The sequence below is a fragment of the Haematobia irritans genome, chromosome 1 (assembly GCF_050003625.1).
Source record: "Haematobia irritans isolate KBUSLIRL chromosome 1, ASM5000362v1, whole genome shotgun sequence".
Classification (NCBI taxonomy): domain Eukaryota; kingdom Metazoa; phylum Arthropoda; class Insecta; order Diptera; family Muscidae; genus Haematobia; species Haematobia irritans.
The window spans coordinates 180,351,606-180,372,092 of NC_134397.1; the positions used below are offsets into that span (position 1 = coordinate 180,351,606).

The following is a 20,487-nucleotide window of genomic DNA, read 5'->3' on the forward strand; positions in this document are numbered from 1 at the left end:
CAGTGAAAAGAAAAATTAAAAAGAAATATATACTTTTAATAAAACATTTGTATTTTAAATATAGAACACCGGCAATCATAATGGACACCTCCCAAATGTGGACAAAATATAAGCGTCCACTTCTGAAATGTTTCACTGTATATTAAAACATTTTTAGGACATTTTATATGGGAGTTATAACCAAATCTGACCCAATTGCAACCAAAGATGGGATCTATAGCTAGAATGTCAATTCTGCATCCTATGCGAAGTTTCAAGTAAATGATAGTAAAACTTTGGCCTCTGCATCACGGTTGCCACTCGAACCAAAAGTTCTCTACCAATATTTGGAGAAAACCTTAAAAAAAAGTATCAAAAAAATATAATGTCAAAATTTTATTTTTATACAAAACTTTATTATATAGACGGTCTTATCGAAATTTTATTTCTATAGAAAATTTTATCAAATTTTTTCTATAGAAAATATTATCAACATTTTATTTCTATAGAAAATTTTGTCACAATTTTATTTCTATAGAAAATTTTGTCAAAATTTTATTTCTACAGAAAATTTTGTTAAAATTTTATTTCTATAGAAAATTTTCTCAAAATTTTATTTCTATAGACAATTTTATCAAAATTTTATTTCCATAGAAAAATTTGTCAATATTTTATTTCCGTAGAAAAATTTATCAAAATTTTATTTCTATTGAAAATATTGTCAAAATTTTATTTCTATAAAAATTTTTGTCAAAATTGTATTTCTGCGAAACGAACAGCAGCGAACGAACTCAAATACAAAATCCCAGAAGATGATTAGTGGCACTAACCGAAATATTGAAAATAAATATTAAAACAAATCAATAATCGATTTGTTTCTATGACCTCAAGCCGAAAAAAATTAATAATCAGAATAATCATAAAATAGAAATAAAATTGCAACAAGATTTTCTAAAAAAATAAAATTTTGACAAAATTTTCTATAGAAATAAAATTTTGACAAAATTTTTCTATAGAAATAAAATTTTGACAAAATTTTCTATAGAAATAAAATTTTGACAAAATTTTCTATAGAAATAAAATTTTGACAAAATTTTCTATAGAAATAAAATTTCGGCAAAAGTAAATTTGGCTGTTTATTTTCAATTGATTAAGTTTTCAGTGTCAATCCTATTTTTTGTTATATTTTTATACCCTGCTCCACACTGTGGAACAGGGTATTAACTATAATCCTACGGGAATTTGGTGCAAATTGCCACTGACGGACCTATTACAGGACTGTACCGGTGATCCAGTTTGTCGCAGTTTTTAAATAGTCATAATTTAAAGGGTGATACGGTCAAAATTTGGTCAATATAAACTTGACGTATTTCTTTCAATTTTGCATTTAAAAAACCTGAACACCCCTCGTTTTGAAGGTGTGTGTGTGTAGAATGTTGCTCCTATTTTGATTTTGGAATTCACTCTTCAGTTGTCAAAATGCCGTCCAAGCAAGAAGAGCAACGTATCAAAATTTTGCTCGCGCATCGCGAAAATCCGAGCTACTCGCACGCAAAGCTGGCAAAATCGCTAAAAGTTACCAAATCATCCGTTACAAATGTAATTAAAGTGTTTGGGGAACGTTTGTCGACAGCCAGGAAGTCTGGATCGGGGGGAAATCGAAAACCGGAAGCCGCTGAGACGACAAAGAGAGTTGCCGGTAGTTTCAAGCGAAACCCTAACCTCTCTCTCCGAGATGCCGCAAATAAGCTGGGTGTATCGTCTACAACCGTGCATCGAGCCAAAAAACTAGCCGGACTATCGAAGGTAGTGACTCCAAATCGCGATGATAAACAAAATACGACGGCCAAAGCGCGATCCCGGAGGCTGTACACGACGATGCTGACGAAGTTTGACTGCGTGGTAATGGACGACGAAACCTACGTCAAAGCCGACTACAAGCAGCTTCCGGGACATGAGTTTTATACCGCAAAAGGAAGGGGAAAGGTAGCAAATATTTTCAAGCACATAAAACTGTTAAAGTTCGCAAAGAAATATCTGGTTTGGCAAGCCATCTGTACCTGGGGCTCCAACCAAGAAATTTACGTGAAAGAGTGTTTGAATAAACGTCTGCAGCCTTTCCTGAAGAAACACGGTTGTTCCGTACTGTTTTGGCCGGATTTGGCATCTTGCCATTACGTTAAAAAGGCCATGGAGTGGTACGCCGCCAACAACGTGCAGGTGGTTCCCAAGGACAAGAACCCTCCCAACACTCCAGAGCTCCGCCCAATTGAGAAATACTGGGCTATTGTCAAGCGGAACCTAAAGAAGACCAAAAAACTGCTAAGGACGAGCAGCAGTTCAAGGCAAACTGGCTTCTGCGGCGAAGAAGGTGGACAAGGTGGCTGTACAAAATCTGATGGCAGGTGTCAAGCGTGAGGCCCGGCAATTCGGATTTGGAAAAGCGAAAGCCTAACTGAATATTTTTCCTGAATTTTATACTAATTGAACTTGAAAAAGAAATTTAATTTGATTTTTTAAATAAACGATTTCACCGATTTACACGCGTTTTCCCTTGACCAAATTTTGACCGTATCACCCTTTAGATCTAAATTTTCGATACCATATCACATCCGTCAAATGTGTTGGGTGCTATTTATAAAGGTTTGTCCCAAACACATACATTTAAATAGCACTCGATCTGGACAGAATTTGATAGACTTCTACAAAATCTATAGACTCAAAATTTAAGTCGGCTAATGCACTAGGGTGGAACACAATGTTAGTCAAAAAATATGGGAAACATTTATATCTGAAGCAATTTTGAGGAAACTTCGCAAAAGTTTATTTATGGTTTATCGCTCGATTGATATGTATTGGAAGTATAGGAAAATTTGAGTAATTTTTACAAGTTTTCGATTTAGCAGTGGCGATTTTATAGGGAAAATGTGGGTATTTTGACCATTTTTTCCCTAATCGGAAAGACATATATATTGAAGCTATATCGAAATCTAAACCGATTTCAACCAAATTTGGCACGCATAGCTACAATGCTAATTCTACTCCCTGTGCAAAATTTCAACTAAATCGGAGTAAAAAATTGGTCTCTGTGGTCATATGAGTGTAAATCAGGCAAAAGCTATATATGGGAGTTATATTTAAATCTGAACCGATTTCAACCAAACTTGGTAGAAACAGTTGGAATGTTAATTCTATTTCCTGTGCAAAATTTCAAGTAAATCGGTGTAAGAGATTGGCCACTGTGGTCATATGAGTGTAAATCGGGCGAACGATATATATGGGAGCTATATCTAAATCTGAACCGATTTCAATAAAATTTGGCACATTTGACTACACTACTAATTGTACTCCTAGTGCAAAATTTCAACCAAATTTGGGGTAAAACTCTGGCTTCTGGGACTATATTAGTCTAGATTGGTCGAAAGATATATATGGGAGCTATATCTAAATCTGAACCGATTTCAATAAAATTTGGCACACTTGACTATAGTACTAATTGTCCTTCTTGTGCAAAATTTTAAGTAAATTAGGGTAAAACTCTGGCTTCTGGGGCCATATAAGTCCATATCGGGCGAAATATATATATGGGAGCTATATCTAAATCTGAACCGATTTCTTCCAAAATCAATAGGGTTCTATTCTGATCCAAAACAGAAACTTGTGCCAAATTTGAAGTCGAATGGACTAAAACTGCGACGTAGACTTTGATCACAAAAATGTGTTCAAAGAAAGACGTACAGACAGACAGACTGGCTAGATCTACTCAGGGACCCATCCTGAGCATTATTGCCAAAGACGCTATGTACCTATCTCGTCTCCTTCTGGGTGTTGCAAACATATGCACTAACTTCCCTACGGGAAATGGATCAACCACACGACCGGTACAGGACTAGTTCCTGGTGTTTATGGACCAGTCCTAGTTCTGGTCAAGACGTATGGAAGAGACCGGTCACTTTAACATTGTCATTGTCATTGACTGGGTAAATTCACACTTTAGGACACGTCTTGGTCTCGTTTCTAAGGACACGTCCTGGGACATTTTAGTAGTAGCACTCCATAGACAGGTCCTCATGAACCAGTCTCGGACAAACTCTTTGGAATATGTTTAATTTTGGTTATCCGAATCGCACCAGAAATAAAAAACTTTTGAAATTTGTTGAACGATAGGTTGTTCTGGTAATTCTACTTTACTAAATGTGTAGATCCAATAAGATTATTATACCAAGCGAGTTACACACTCATTGAATTATGAATATTTAAAAACTGCGACAAACTGGATCATCGGTACAGTCCTGTGATAGGGCCATCAGTTGCAATTTGCACAAAATTCCCGTAGGGTTATAGTTAATACCCTGTTCCACAGTGTGGCGCAGGGTATAAAAATATAAAAAACACGTAAGGAAAGTCTAAAGTCGGGCGGGGCCGAATATATTATACACTGCACCCTTTTGTAGATCTAAATTTTCGATACCATCACAATTTTCAACCCCCACCACATTTGACGGATGTGATGTCAAATGTGTTGGGGGCTATATATAAAGGTTTGTCCCAAATACATACATTTAAATATCACTCGATCTGGATAGAATTTGATAGACTTCTACAAAATCTATAGACTCAAAATTGAAGTCGGCTAATGCACTAGGGTGGAACACAATGTTAGTAAAAAAATATGGGAAACATTTAAATCTGATGCAATTTTGAGGAAACTTCGCAAAAGTTTATTTATGATTTATCGCTCGATATATATGTATTATAAGTTTAGGAAAATTAGAGTCATTTTTAGAACTTTTCGACTAAGCAGTGGCGATTTTACAAGGAAAATGTTGGTATTTTGACCATTTTTGTCGAAATCAGAAACACATATATATGGGAGCTATATCTAAATCTGAACCGATTTCAACCAAATTTGGAACGCATGGCAACAATACTAATTCTACTCCCTGTGCAAAATTTCAACAAAATCGGAGTTAAAAATTGGCCTCTGTGGTCATATGAGTGTAAATCAGGCGAAAGCTATATATGGGAGATATATCTAAATCTGAAGGGTTTTTTTCCAAAATCAATAGGGATCTATTCCGAGCCAAAACACTTACTTGTGCCAAATTTGAAGTCGATTGGACTAAAACTGTGACCTAGACTTTGATTACAAAAATGTGTTCACGGACAGACGGACATGGCTATATCGACTCAGGAGCCCACCCTGAGCATTTTTGCCAAAGACACCATGTGTCTATCTCGTCTCCTTCTGGGTGTTGCAAACATATGCACTAACTTATAATACCCTGTTCCACAGTGTGGAGCAGGGTATAATTATAAAAATTATTTATTTGTCAAAATATGACAAAATTTTTTAATTCACACCCAAAACATATGAATTCGAATCACAGAGTATGAAGTGATGTAAATTCACTGCAACGGCTATTGAAATGGTGGACATCCGTCCTATGGCCAGAGATGGTCTGTTTCAAACATTTTTAGGTTCGCGACTGTCGCAAAGTTGTAAACGTCGTAAACGTCACATACGTGTCGTAAATGTAGAAACAGTAACATAATAAAAGTAGCAAACTCAAAATACTATAGTCGCGTCAGCTAGGCAGCAAATTCGATGATATCCAAAACGATGGTATGTGCGAAGAGAAGGTTTTAGTCTCCACATTTTCCCTATTGCCTTTAGCACGAGTACAGGGTAACAGTGGATTTTCTCGTCCTTTCTTAGCTTTAAGTTAATGGCCTGTTCCTGTATATCGAACGAAAGCTTTCTTTCGTATTCCAAACGAAAGAAAATTGATTTTTGTTCTTTTATTTCGAAAGGCAAGTCACTTCATATTTTGTTGTCGAGTAATAAACGAACATATACAATAAGTGTCAAGAAAAAAATAAAAGTATTGTTAACATTTGAATGAATTCTCAGGCCAAAAATTTAAAATTACTCATTTTTAATAATCAATGTATTTTCATACAAACGAATCGAACTTTCAAAAATAGAAAAAAGCAAATTCATTCGAATTCGAGTGACTGCCTTTCTTTCGAACTGGTTTTCGTTCGATATACAGGAACAGGGCATAAGTCTCCAGTCCAATATAACCCCAAGGTATTTTGCACACTCACCAACGGGAATTTCGATAACACCTAAGAAAATGGGCTTGACCGTGGGAAAACTTTCACAAATTTCTGCAGAAACTCACGGCGAATGCTGTCAAACCCAAACCCAATATAATCCCAAGGTATTTTGCACACTCACCAACGGGAATTTCGAAAATAGGCTTGACCGTGGGAAAAGTTTCACAAATTTCTGCAGAAACTCACAGCGAATGCTGTCAAACTAAATTAAAAAAATGTTCAGGATTTCTTCTATTCAAAATTAGGTTTTCTACAGCAGGTTTACGACTTTTGCGACATACGTATTATACCGTCGCAAATGTATGTCGCAAAAGTCACAGTTTGTGACACGCCAATCCTGCCTATGACAAGCTCATGTTAAATTCATCGCTTCTGCGCCAATTTTGCACTACTTGCGGATTCAAAAAGAACATTTTCACTACTTTTTTGGTGACGCTTTTTTACTGGGTAATTAATGAACAAAATTTCTTTAATTTTTCATTTTTTTATTAATTCATAAAAATATTACTACATCTCTTTTCGGTTTATATAAATTATGCTTAAATTATCTATAATAATAATAATAATAAAATATCTTATGCAAATAAATAATGATTAATAGTAGAGTGATATAAAAAATTTTTTGTGGAATATATTTTACATATTTACATATCCAAAAGATTTTGAACAAAATCAAAATCCATATCAAAATCCAAAGAACTAAAGCTGGAAGAGGCTGAATTCGATAAGGAAGATGGATTGGAAAATGAATTGGAAGCAGATGAGTCTATAGTGGATTGGTGGTGGTGATGACTGTTAGTCGAGGTGATGGAGGAGTTATTAATGTATGACCCCTCATCGGACATAAGAAACTTTAGAACGTCCTTTTCATCTTGAAATGTGGGCAGGTTTTGTAAGTCATCAAACAATGAGGAATCGGCTGAAGAATAAAATGCCGAATCCAGATATTCCATTGAAGTGGGTGGAGAATCCATAGGTGATTGATATGCCATAGCTTCAGTATTCACATATATGGAATCGTTTAGATCATGGGGTGAAGCCATAGGAATATTAGCATTGAAATGAGGTAGCATTTCCGTAGGTTCAGATTTGGTCATAAAATGGGAAATTTCTGGGTTCTCTTGTTTGATCATTAATTGGGGCAGGTAGCTGTTGCTGGTCGATGATGGTTCATTCAATTGCTCCGATAATATCAACATTTCTTTATTATCACTAAGGAATGTGGGCAAATGATGATCACCACCATCATCATCGCCATGCGATGAATTGCCTTGGGCCGCAGAGCGTAATTTGTGAGAATTCTTGGAACCACGGCAGGCATCCTTTTTACTTTTCATACGACGATTTTGAAACCAGATTTTCACTTGACGCTCACTCAATTCCAAACGATCGGCTATTTCAATACGCCGGGGACGGCAGAGATATTTATTGAGATGGAATTCCCTTTCCAATTCAATTAATTGTTTACTGGTGAAGGCTGTACGTATACGCTTGGCTTTGGTACATGTTCCCTTGGAATCGATCGAGGATGTTGGTGAAAGGGGTGTTGGTATTGTGCCACAGCTATAGGTGGGTGAAGGCGGTGATATTTGAGATGTCATGGGTGAATTCATCATATTGCCAATTATCTGAAAATTTCATGAAAAAATTGTTTGTTAGTGATATTCTATAAATTAATTAAGTACGAAAAATATTGTTTTTATTGCAATACTTACATTAATATTTTGATAGTGTAGTGTTTGAGCCAAATACTCTTCAAAGCTCATATTATTCAAAAATTCCATTTTGATTTTGCTTTGGTAATAAGAAAAATTTTGTTTATTCCAATTGTGTTTTGTGTGTTTTTTTTTGGTTGTTCTCTCTTTGAGTTGCAGCTGATGAGTGTGATGACTCTTCTCCAACTCCATAGTATTTATATCACCCTAAGTACCCATTGCTTACCTGCTTGCCACAATGCGTTGTCTATGCGCGCATGCGTACAAGGCTTTTTGGATTTATTGCCAAGGACTTGATTTGCAAATCGGAATTGGTTTAGTGCCAAGTGGATAGATAGGATCACAGGTAGTCTTCTGGCGAGGGGATTGCTTACTTGGTTGGCAATAAGTCTCAACGTTGTCTAAGCAGCCAGACCGGCATTTCACTAGAGCGGCGTACGTGAAATATACGTAATAGCATTTCGACTAGTCTCCCGCTCACTACACTGCCACTAGACTATGGTATATTTAGTTAAGATTTTCCCTTTACGTCTTGTCTAAATTCTTTATGGGTTTCAAATGCTTGTCACCAAAGATTGTGTCTGTGATAGGTGTAATCACACTCGCACAGGATATAGGATTTTTTCGGAAATAATTTCAACATTCCACAAGTATGAGTCATTGCTATAAAAAAAGATGTCAACTTATGGTGTCGAGAAAAACATTCTAGGAGGAAAAATTTTTGTTTGTTGTTTGAAGAAGGAGATTTGTAGCACTTCTTTAAGCAAGATGTTAGAAATGTGAGATTTTCAGTTCATCTCCACAGGTATATAAAACATATTTGTGGAATCCTATAAATTAAATTAATATATTTAATTATACGAAATTAATTGAATTTAATGGCAATAAATTTATTTTTATGTAACTTAATTGCATCTAATTTCGTTTAGTTTAGTTAAATTCAATTGTTTCGGTAAAGTAAAGCAAAGTAAAGAAATATAAATGAAATTAAATATGTTAAATTAAAATAAATTGAATAATCCCTAAGTAAATTATTACAAATTATATTATATTAATAATTTAATTTAGATTTTTTAATGTACTTTTATTTTATTTTATTTAATTTAACACCTTTTACTTTATTTAGCCCAATTTAATGGAGTGTAACTAAACTGATTTTGGTTTTTTATTGTCTTGTTATATTGTTATATTATATTAGGTCTATATTTTTTTTTTAAGTGGAAACTAAATAAAAATAAATAATCATTCGCTATAGTTTGATAACAAATCCTAAACTTTTGTGCTGAGTATTGCTCAGAGTAGGCCAAAAACGAGTTTCACAATGAACTCTGGTCACACAGATAATTTTTTTTTCTACTATATAAGAATAATGGCCTGTTCCTGTATATCGAACGAAAACTCATTCGAAAGAAAGGCAGTCACTCGAATTCGAATGAATTTGGGCTTTTCTATTTTTGAAAGTTCGTTTCGTTTGTAGGAGAATACATTGATTATCCAAAATGAGTATTTTCAAATTTTTGGCCTGAGAATTCAGTCAAATGTTAACACTGTTTTTACTTTTTTCTTGCCACTTATTGTGTATGTTCGTTTATTACTCGACAACAAAATATGAAGTGACTTGCCTTTCGAAATAGAAGAACAAAAATCAATTTTCTTTCGTTTGGAATACGAAAGAAACCTTTCGTTCGATATACAGGAACAGGGGCCAAATCACCGCATTCGCCATCGAGTTCTGTTTCGTATAGAGAAACATTTCGATCGCATTAAATTTTTGGATCACCGCATTCGATCGTAATTTATTTTGTCTACTACTTTTTTTTACATTGCTGTAAACATATGGTAATAAGAAATTGAAAGAGAGAAGAATTTCAAAATAATGTTTTGTTATCAAATTATGTTATTTCTGAGATATTTATATTGTTTTTGTGTGTTAAAATATATGTGTAAAAATATATTATGAATCCAAGTGTTTTTTTTCCTCGTTTTCGGATTCAGACGATGAGTACAAAGTGGCAATTATAAGGAAAAATATTCGTGACAAAAGCAGTCCTTTAGCATTGCCTGAAGTAGAGTAATAGTAAATTGTGTTTTTAACATCCATAGATTTAAAAGACGTTTTCATATGTCAAAAGAAGCTTTTAAATATGTTCTTGAAAAAATAGGTTTTTTTTGAAGCGGCTACTGAGCATTCCTTTCTTTGATCCGATTCCCTAAATGCAAGTAATATTATATTTTCTTAAATGTATTTTGCCAAAATGGAATAATAATTACATTTTCACCAACTTTTTTCTTTTTGTTTACCTTTTTTCTGCTCAAAAATCACTACATACTTCGTTTTCGATAGCATGCTACCTATCGTGCTCAACTTCGAGTAGAAACAATTCGATAACGACTGCGGTGATCCGCGTAAACTACATTACGAAGACGAAGTACTCGATTTCGACTGCGGTGATTTGGCCCCAGGCCGTAAGTCGGGGTTTCCTTCCTGACGCAATAACTCCAGAACGCACGAACCGATTTCCATGGTTTTGCATTCGTTGGAAAGGTCTCGGGAAAAAGCGGGAAAATCTTTTTTATCTAGAGTGCCATCTCTGATTTTTTACGGAGAACTTGGGGGAGATTATGAAATATTTATGAGGTATATGATTTTTATAACCTCCATCATAGGATGGGGGTATATTAACTTTGTCATTCCGTTTATAACACATCGAAATATTGCTCTAAGACCCCATAAAGTATATATATTCTGGGTCGTGGTGAAATTGTGAGTCGATCCGTCCGTCCGTCCATCTGTTGAAATCATGCTAACTTCCGAACGAAAAAAGCTATCTACTTGAAACTTGGCACAAGTAGTTGTTATTGATGTAGGTCGGATGGTATTGTAAATGGGCCATTTCGGCCCACTTTTACGTATAGCCCCCATATAAAAGGACCCATAAATTTGGCTTGCAGACCCTCTAAGAGAAGCAAATTTTATCCGATCCGGCTGAAATTTGGTACATCGTGTTAGTATATGGTCTCTAACAACCATGCAAAAATTGGTCCACATCGCTCCATAATTATATATAGCCCCCATATAAACCGATCCCCCGATTTGGCTTTCGGAGCCTCTAAGAGAAGCAAATTTCATCCGATCTGGTTGAAATTTGGTACATGGTGTTAGTATATAGTCTCTAACAACTATGCAAAAATTGGCCCACATCGGCCAATAATTATATATAGCCCCCATATAAACCGATCCCCCGATTTGGTTTGCGGAGCCTCTAAGAGAAACAAATTTCATCCGATCCGGCTGAAATTTGGTACATGATGTTAGTATATGGTCTTTAACAACTATGCAAAAATTGGTCCACATCAGTCTATAATTATATATAGCCCCCATATAAACCGATCCCCCGATTTGGCTTGCGGAGCCTCTAAGAGAAGAAAGTTTCGTCCGATACGGTTGAAATTTGGTACATGGTGTTAGTATGTGGTCTCTAACAACTATGCAAAAATTGGTCCACATCGGTCAATAATTATATATAGCCCCCATATAAACCGATCCCCCGTTTTGGTATGCGGAGCCTCTAAGAGAAGCAAATTTCATCCGATCCGGCTGAAATTTGGTACATGGTGTTACTATATGGTCTCTAACAACTATGAAAAAATTGGTCCACATCAGTCCATAATTATATACAACCCCCATTAAACCGATACCCAGATGTGGCTTGTGGAGCCTCTAACAGAAGCAAATTTCATCCGATCCGGCTGAAATTTGGTACATGGTGTTAGTATCTGGTAAAAATTGGTCGAAATCGGTCCATAATTATATATAGCCCCAATATAAAACGATCCCCAGATTTGACCTCCGGAGCCCCTTGGAAGAGCAAAATTCATCCGATTCGGTTGAAATTTGGTACGTGATATTAGTATATGGTATCCAACAACCATGCAGAAATTGGTTCATATCAGTCCATAATTATATATAGCACCCATTTAAACCGATCCCCAGATTTGACCTCCGGTGCCTTTTGGAGAAGCAAAATTCATCCGATCTGGTTAAAATTTTGTACGTTGTGGTAGTATGTATATGCTATTTAACAACCATGCCAAAAGTGGTCCATATCAGTCCATAATCATATATAGCCCCTATATAAACCGATCCCGAGATTTGGTTTTGTAGCCTCTTGGAGGAGCAAATTTCATCCAAGTCAGTTGAAATTTAGTACATTGTGCTAGTATATGACCGTTAACAACCATGCTTAACTAGGTCCATATCGGTCTATATTTAGTTGTATATAGCCCTCAGATAGATCGATCCCCAATCACACAAAAATTGGTCCATATCAATAATTGTATATAGCCCCCATATAAGCGACCCCCATATTTCAATTCTGGCTCCCTACGTACCGTGCAAAAGTCCATATCGATTCGTAATTATTTGTAGACTTACATACCTTTTTGTCTAATATATACCACGTATTGACTATCTCACAATTTAGAAAACGATTTAAGATACTACAACCCAAGTAATTCAATTGTGGATGACAGCCTTTCGTAGAAGTTTCTACGCAATCCATGGTGGAGGGTACATAAGATTCGGCTTGCCGATCTTACGGCCGTTTATACTTGTTTAATATTTGGTCGGGGTAAAACTAAAAGGGCACAGGGAGACTTAATTTCTCCTCAAGTACATACCGTGAAACAATTAAACTTGTCCAATTTACTTGAAATTTACAGAGGATGTGGGGTAGGTTATATTATTATAATGAATATCTGATTTTGTGATATTCGGTAGGGAAGAGGGCGTCTACACAATATACGCTATATCATTTTTCGATATTGGGACGGGGAGGAAGACCTCCCCTAAAACTGAAAAAAAACTAGAATTCTCAAGTTTACTTATAATTTACAAAGACTTTAGGGAAAGGTTACGAAATGAATAAGGTTACGAAATGATTTTTGGGTATTTGGACGGGAACCTTCTCCTTGCCCCACACTATGAAACTTGAAGGTAAGTTCACAGATTTAAATAAGTTTGGAATTTGCAGAGAAAGAGACGTTCCTTTTTTATGATTTTATGATTATTCCACAGGCTTCTGCCAGACTTTTTTAAGTAAATAAGAAACTTAAATTTACATGAAGTTGCCAGGCAATGTAGAGGGTGCTTCATTTTCCGGTATATGTTTGGAAAAGGCATGTTCTCCGTACTCAACCCTTTAACAAATATTAATATGGTCAATTTTTAAGTACTTTTACTTTTTCTTATTTATTGGAAGGTATGTTGAGAAGAAGTATACCTCCCCTTAACAAACCACGCTTGAAATTCACAGGAAATAAAGAATATGGCCAAACGATTTGAATACAGAACAATTAAAAAACAAAACAACTATAAACGGCCGTAAGTTCGGCCAGGCCGAATCTTATGTACCCTCCACCATGGATTGCGTAGAAACTTCTACGAAAGACTGTCATCCACAATCGAATTACTTGGGTTGCGGTATCTTAAATCGTTTTCTAAATTGTGAGTTAGTCAATATGTGGTATATATTAGACAAAAAGGTATGTAAGTCTACAAATAATTACGAATCGATATGGACTTTTGCACGGTATGTAGGGAGCCAGAATTCAAATATGGGAGTCGCTTATATGGGGGCTATATATAATTATTGATATGGATCAATTTTTGTGTGATTGGAGATCGATTTATCTGAGGGATATATACAACTAAATATAGACCGATATGGACCTAGTTAGGCGTGGTTGTTAACGGCCATATACTAGCACAATGTACCAAATTTCAACTGACTCGGATGAAATGTGCTCCTCCAAGAGGCTACAAAACCAAATCTCGGGATCGGTTTATATAGGGGCTATATATGATTAGGGACTGATATGGACCACTTTTGGCATGGTTGTTAAATATCATATACATACTACCACCACGTACCAAATTTCAACCAGATCGGATGAATTTTGCTTCTCCAAAAGGCACCGGAGATCAAATCTGGGGATCGGTTTATATGGGGGCTATATATAATTATGGACCGATTTCGACCAATTTTTGCATGACCATTAGAGACCATATACTAACACCCTGTACCAATTTTCAGCCGGATCGGATGATATTTGGTTCTCTTAGAGGCTCCGCAAGCCAAATCGGGGGATCGGTTTATATGGGGGCTATATATAATTATTGACCGATGTTGGCCAATTTTTGCATAGTTGTTAGAGACCATATACTAACACCATGTACCAAATTTCAGCCGGATCGGATGAAATTTGCTTCTCTTAGAGGCTCCGCAAGCCAAATCGGGGGATCGGTTTATATGGGGGCTATATATAATTATTGACCGATGTGGGCCAATTTTTGCATAGTTGTTAGAGACCATATACTAACACCATGTACCAAATTTCAGCCGGATCGGACGATACTTTCTGCTCTCAGAGGCTCCGCAAGCCAAACCGGGGGAACGGTTAATATGGGGGCTATATATAATTATGGACTGATGTGGATCAATTTTTGCATAGTTGTTAGAGACCATATATTAACATTATGTACCAAATTTCAGCCGGATCGGATGAAATTTGCTTCTCTTAGAGGCTCCGAAAGCCAAATCGGGAGATCGGTTTATATGGGGGCTATATATAATTATGGACAGATGCGGACCAATTTTTGCATGGTTGTTAGATACCATATACTAACACCATGTACCAAATTTCAGCCGGAACGGATGAAATTAGCTTCTCTTAGAGGGTCTGCAAGCCAAATTTGGGGGTCCGTTTATATGGGGGCTATACGTAAAAGTGGACCGATATGGCCCATTTGCAATACCATCCGACCTACATCAATAGCAACTACTTGTGCCAAGTTTCAAGTCTATAGCTTGTTTCGTTCGGAAGTTAGCGTGATTTCAACAGACGGACGGACATGCTCAGATCGACTCAGAATTTCTCCACGACCCAGTATATATATATACTTTATGGGGTCTTAGAGCAATATTTCGATGTGTTACAAACGGAATGACAAAGTTAATATACCCCCATCCTATGGTGGAGGGTATAAAAATGGTTGAAAGGGAACACCCCCTACCCGACGTTTGTTAAGCCGGTGCGTTTTACATCTGCATAAACGCCCTATCTCTGTATATAAACGAAAAAGCAAGTAGTCCGATTTTTTTTTGAAATGTACGGGACACGTGTTTGGAAACCATGGAGTGATTAAGCAGTACTTCAGTTTTTGCACGAGACTTCCCCTGTCCCTACTCTTTAAAAGTGTTCAAATCTTTTCGAATATGTTTTCGGATGGTTGACTAAGTTAAATATACTTCAGGAGGCATAACTACATAACATAACAATTGAATTTGAATTCCTCCGGGGGGTTAATACCGGGCACAATTTAAACATAATCATCATGGATAGTCTTAGTGACAGCCTCTCGGCATGTTAGTCCTTTAAAAGACGGCTTCTGTAATTTGTGGTTATCTGGACGAAGATACATTGAAAATGTCATCATCAGACACAACAATGACACGAATTAGAAGAACAATACAGTGTTGAAGCCAAAAACCAGTAGGTGGACTCTAGTCTACCAAAGTCTACCCAAGCAAACAAAAGACTCAGCGAAGACAAGACAAGACAAACATTGTTGCAATGATCTTTGTGAACAATTGAGCATGGTCGACGATCACTGTCGTCGTGAATATGTCACCCAAGTCAAATTTGTGTATTTGTGTCAGCGTAGGAGAAAATAGAATGAATGCCACGAAGGATAGACTCACTTTTTTCACACTTGCATTGTGATTTGCTTAAACTGGCACATTATGTCCTTCGAAACATCCGCCCACAATTACCAACGGCCAGTAATCGAAACGAGAAAGTTGCAAACCTTAGTGAAGTTCGTATACAAGACTAAATACAATTTGGTGGCATAGACTCGCCATGATATCGCGACACTGCCAATTGTCTGTTGTCCTGTTTTGGGCCGACCATGTCCTTTCACAAAGATTGACTTTGTCATGATGATGTATGATGGGCGATGGATGGATGAACACGCGACAGGCGACTAGTCTTATTGGTATGTAGACCAATCATCCTTAGAATTCCTTTTGGCCATAATTTCTATTGCTTTTTCTTATTGGTTTTGAATACGCATGCGTTCTATTGTAGAAGAGTAGAAAAGTCGCGACATATGGTCGGCTACGATAGTTTTGGTTATGACATTTTGCCATTCATTCATATATTTTGACCATGGATATGGATTTTAGTATTTGCCTCGGTGTTAATGACTCTTAAATTTGCTAAAATACCCATTCCCCTTGTCCATTTAATGCCAATATACATACACCCAGAAAAAAGTGACCTCTTCTTTAAGTTAAAATGAACTCATTGTGAAGAAAGTTGAACTTCGTATAGCGCCAAAGACATTTTTATTTGTTTGAACGATGTGATTTTCGTAGAAATTAGGAATAATGCATTCCATATATTAGTTAACATTTTCCTATATTTATATACCACTATACTACAAAATGAAAAAATTTAACTAATTTGAATTCATATATGGAATGATTTTATTGAAATTTTTTCATTCATTTCGACAAATCTTACACATTTGTGGTAAAACTTTTACTTCATAATTAGAACTGCTTACCTTCGTTTTTAAATACAATTTTATTTATTTCTATAAGAAATTTTATCTTCAATAAAAGACATGTTTTATTAATATATTGAATATATTTATTAAGAAACAACAGCATCGAATCTATTTGAAATATTAGTTTATTATTCCACTATTTCCAATTTCCGTGTGATATTATCAACTGTAAAACGCACTTTTTCTTCTTCTTGTACTTTTCACTTTTAATAAGTTGCTGCCTAACGATTTTGTCCTCCTTTTACAATTTCAATACCTACAAATATAAAAAATCATAAAACATTTTTGTTGTAAAAGGTTAGCGTCACTGAATATTACCTGATAATTGAACATTCCAAAATGAAGACAAATGAAAGGGTTGTTATTCTGCTGGTGTTTTCTTTCTTTATACACTATCACGAACATTGATAGATTTATTTAAAAAAACGAAATTTTTTCTCACTAATTTAAAATAACAAATATTTTATATATTTTATTTGTTATTTATTATATTATTTTACCATATTATTTTTTAACAATCTCTCCGAAACAACGCGATTCCAACTAAAAAACAACCGACGCGCAAATATATCGATTACACCCACGCGCAAACACATCGATTACGATGACAGGTATCGATTACAGGTAGACAATAGAAATTTAGGAAAATTTCCTATATTCTAACAAGTGTGTTTCCTTAAGTTTTGAAAGGATTGCATACTTCTTAGTACGAATGAACTAAAATATTTTTCTATGCCAAGCGTTGTTCGTATGTATGAAAAACTTTCTATTATAAAGGAAGTCGCAATTATCATTTTATAAGAAATTTTACTAATTTTGAGGAAACTTGGTTTTAGTTCGGTTTTTGTTTATTTTTACGAATGCTTTGTTATCGGTGAATAAAATTTTCTTTTTCAGTAGTAAATTCTTATACCCAGCGAAGAAAATAGTATGAGTAAAATTCCATGCCTTATTCTAGTTAATGAACTATTCCTAACTGCTTACAGTTTAGGAGTTTTTTACTGAAACGAGTAAATTTTATTATTTTTCACAAAAATTTACCTTAATGGAAATAAAATGGATAAACTATATTGATGAAAATTTTTTCCTTTAGTTTCAAAGGCACTTTTTTCTGGGTGTAGTAGTAATTACCATTGAAAAATTACACAAAATTGTCAAATGCCTTGTAGAAATTCGTTGAACTCAGTCAAAATAAAATTAACTTTTTATTAACTGACTAGCGTGACCCGGCCAGCTTCGCTACGCCTCCCCAAGCATATTTTCGTTAACTTAGTCAACCATATCCTTCGATCTGAAAACAAATTCGAAATGATGTGAACTCTTTCAAAGAGTAGGGACAGGGGAAATCTGGCACAAAAACTGAAGTACTGATTAATCACTCCATGGTTTCCACACACGTGTCCCGTACATTTCAAAAAAAAAAAAAATTGGACTACTTGCTTTTTCGTTTATATACAGTAGAGTGACCGCAACTTATATGGGGCAAAAAAATTTCGGAATCTTGTTCGCCTTAACCCCACAAAACGAATCCCCTATCCAGATATTGGGATAGCCAAAATTTGAGCCCGATTAAACGACGTTAACACGTGCCGCTCGTCGCTGAGTCAAACCGAGTTACGCCAGCCTTTAGCATCGAAAACGCGACTAGGAGCATTCGCCTTAACCGAACAAGATTCCGACATTGTTTTTGCCCCATATAAGTTGCGGTCACTCTAATATACAGAGATAGGGCGGTTATGCAGATGTAAAACGGACCGGCTTAACAAACGCCGGGTAGGGGATGTTCACTTGTAACCAATTTTTTAAAATAGTTCTGTATTCAAATCGTTGGGCAATCTTCTTTATTTCCTGTGAATTTCAAGCGCGATTTATGATGGGGTGGTATACTTCTCCTCAACATACCCTCTAATTAATAGAAAAAATTAAAAGTACTTAAAAATTGACCATATTAACATTTGTTAAAAAGTTGGGCACGGAGTTTATGCCTTTTCCAAACATACATAGCGGAAAATGAAGCCCTCTACGTTGCCTGTCAACTTCATGTAAATTTAAATTTTTTACTTAAAAAAGTCTGGCAGAAGCCTGTGGAAAAATCATAAAATTTTGTACCGAATACCCATATATCGACAATCCTCTACTTTCTATTTGCAAAAAATCGGGCAAAAGGGAACCCTGCTCCTTCGCTCCTCCCCGACCAGATATCGTAAATTCACGTACCCTATATTCATTTCAAAAACTACCCAACTTCACTATTCCCCTCCCCCAACCAGACATCGAAAAATAATGTACCCTGTATAAATTTAATCATCTTCTCCCAATTTCAAGTAAATTGGAGAAGGTTAGCTTTTGCTCTATTTTTTGTAAAGTGACGTCACTTTCTCCGCAAATTCCCAGAAAATTTGTAAACTTTCCTTCAAGTTTCGTAGTATGGGGCAAGGAGAAGGTCCCCGTCCAAATACCCAAAAATTATGGTGTTGATTTCATAACCTTCCCTTACGGCCTTCGTAAATTTCAAGTAAACTTGAGAATTCTAGTTTTTATTTTTCAGTTTTAGAGGAGGTCTCCCTCCCCGTCCCAATATCGAAAAATGATATAGCGTATATTGTGTAGAGGTCTCAGAAAATCTCAAGCAATTTATAAGACCAATTTTTAAACAGCAGGGCAAGGGGAGGCTCCTCCTCCCATCCGAATATCACAAAATCAAATATCCATTATAATAATATAACCTACCCCACATCCTCTGTAAATTTCAAGTAAATTGGAAAAGTTGAATTGTTTCACGGTATGTACTTGAGGAGAAATGAAGTCTCCCTGTGTCATTTTATTTTTCCCCGACCAAATATTAAAAAATCATATATACCTCATATAAATTTCATAATCTCACCCAAGTTATCCTTAAAAAATCAGAGATGGCTTTGTATATAAAAAAGATTTTCCCGCTTTTCCGTTGAAATTTTTCTTGAATTTTCTTTGCTCACGGAGCATGAGACCTTTCCAACGAATGCAAAACCGTGGACATCGGTTCATGCTTTCTGGAGTTTTTGTGTCAGGAAGGAAAACACGACTTATTTTTATATAGTAGATTTATTTACAAGAGACTTCCAGCCAGCGTTGACACAATGAATTTTTATTTTGGACCAACATTTTTCCAAAATTGGACCAAAATTCATACCAGCGGACCATTTTTCCAAATTAAGTTAATACCATTTATAAATTAAAATTTTTTCTCGATAGAAAATTGTGTGAACTTTTTATTTCTATTTCTATAGAAAATTTTGTCAAAATTTTATTTCTATAGAAAATTTTGTCAAAATTTTATTTCTACGGAAAATTTTGTAAAAATTTTATTTCTATGGAAAATTTTGAAAACTTACCGATTTGACGAAAATGGACCAAACTCAAACAAATTCCATTTGGTCCGACCATCGGACCTAATTTAAAAATGTGTAATTTTTTTTTTACTAATTTTGGTCCGATCGGGCCAAAATGGCAACCCTGCTTCCAGCTAAACAAAATTTGTTTTAGGTTTGGGGGCGCAACGAAATTGATAAATTTTTTGGGGGCGCAAAGCAAATTGGGTTGGGAAGCTCTGGTATATAGTCTGTAACAACCAGGGCTGTGGAGTCGGAGTCGGAGTCTTGGAGTCGGAGTCTGAAGATTTGGCTGGAGTCGGAGTCGGAGTCGGAGTCGTAAAAATTTTGCTCGACTCCGACTCCGGCTAAACCAAATTTTTTAAAACACTTCACATTTTTGTAACTAAAAAAGTTTTTACGCAAATTAGTTTCCAATGCGTTATGCATTCGATCAATGTACACCACGATTGGAAATAAAAATCAACTTCCAATTACGGCTATCATTTTATGTTTCCTAGAATGTTAGACTAGCAAATGGGCTGGATCGATCCATTTTAATCCCCATATCAATTTATTTGAAATAATTCGAACAATAATTCGAATTTATTGTTTTTAATTTTATTTTAAGGCTATATACCTACACACATATGACAGAAAAAATTGTCAAAGCTGTTTTTTATAG

The 20,487-nt window shown here is 35.6% G+C and overlaps 1 protein-coding gene across 1 annotated transcript in view; it reads right to left on the reverse strand.

Annotated features, from left to right (window-relative positions):
- Window positions 1-6,746: 6,746 nt before the first annotated feature.
- Window positions 6,747-20,487, reverse strand: part of zen (zerknullt) — a 32,706-nt gene continuing 18,965 nt past the window's right edge. The window contains exons 5-6 of the mRNA XM_075304283.1: window positions 7,818-8,024; window positions 6,747-7,730 (exon numbers count right to left, since the gene is read on the reverse strand). Coding sequence (XP_075160398.1) covers window positions 6,747-7,730; window positions 7,818-8,024 — 1,191 coding nt within the window. The remainder of the gene's footprint in view (window positions 7,731-7,817; window positions 8,025-20,487) is intronic.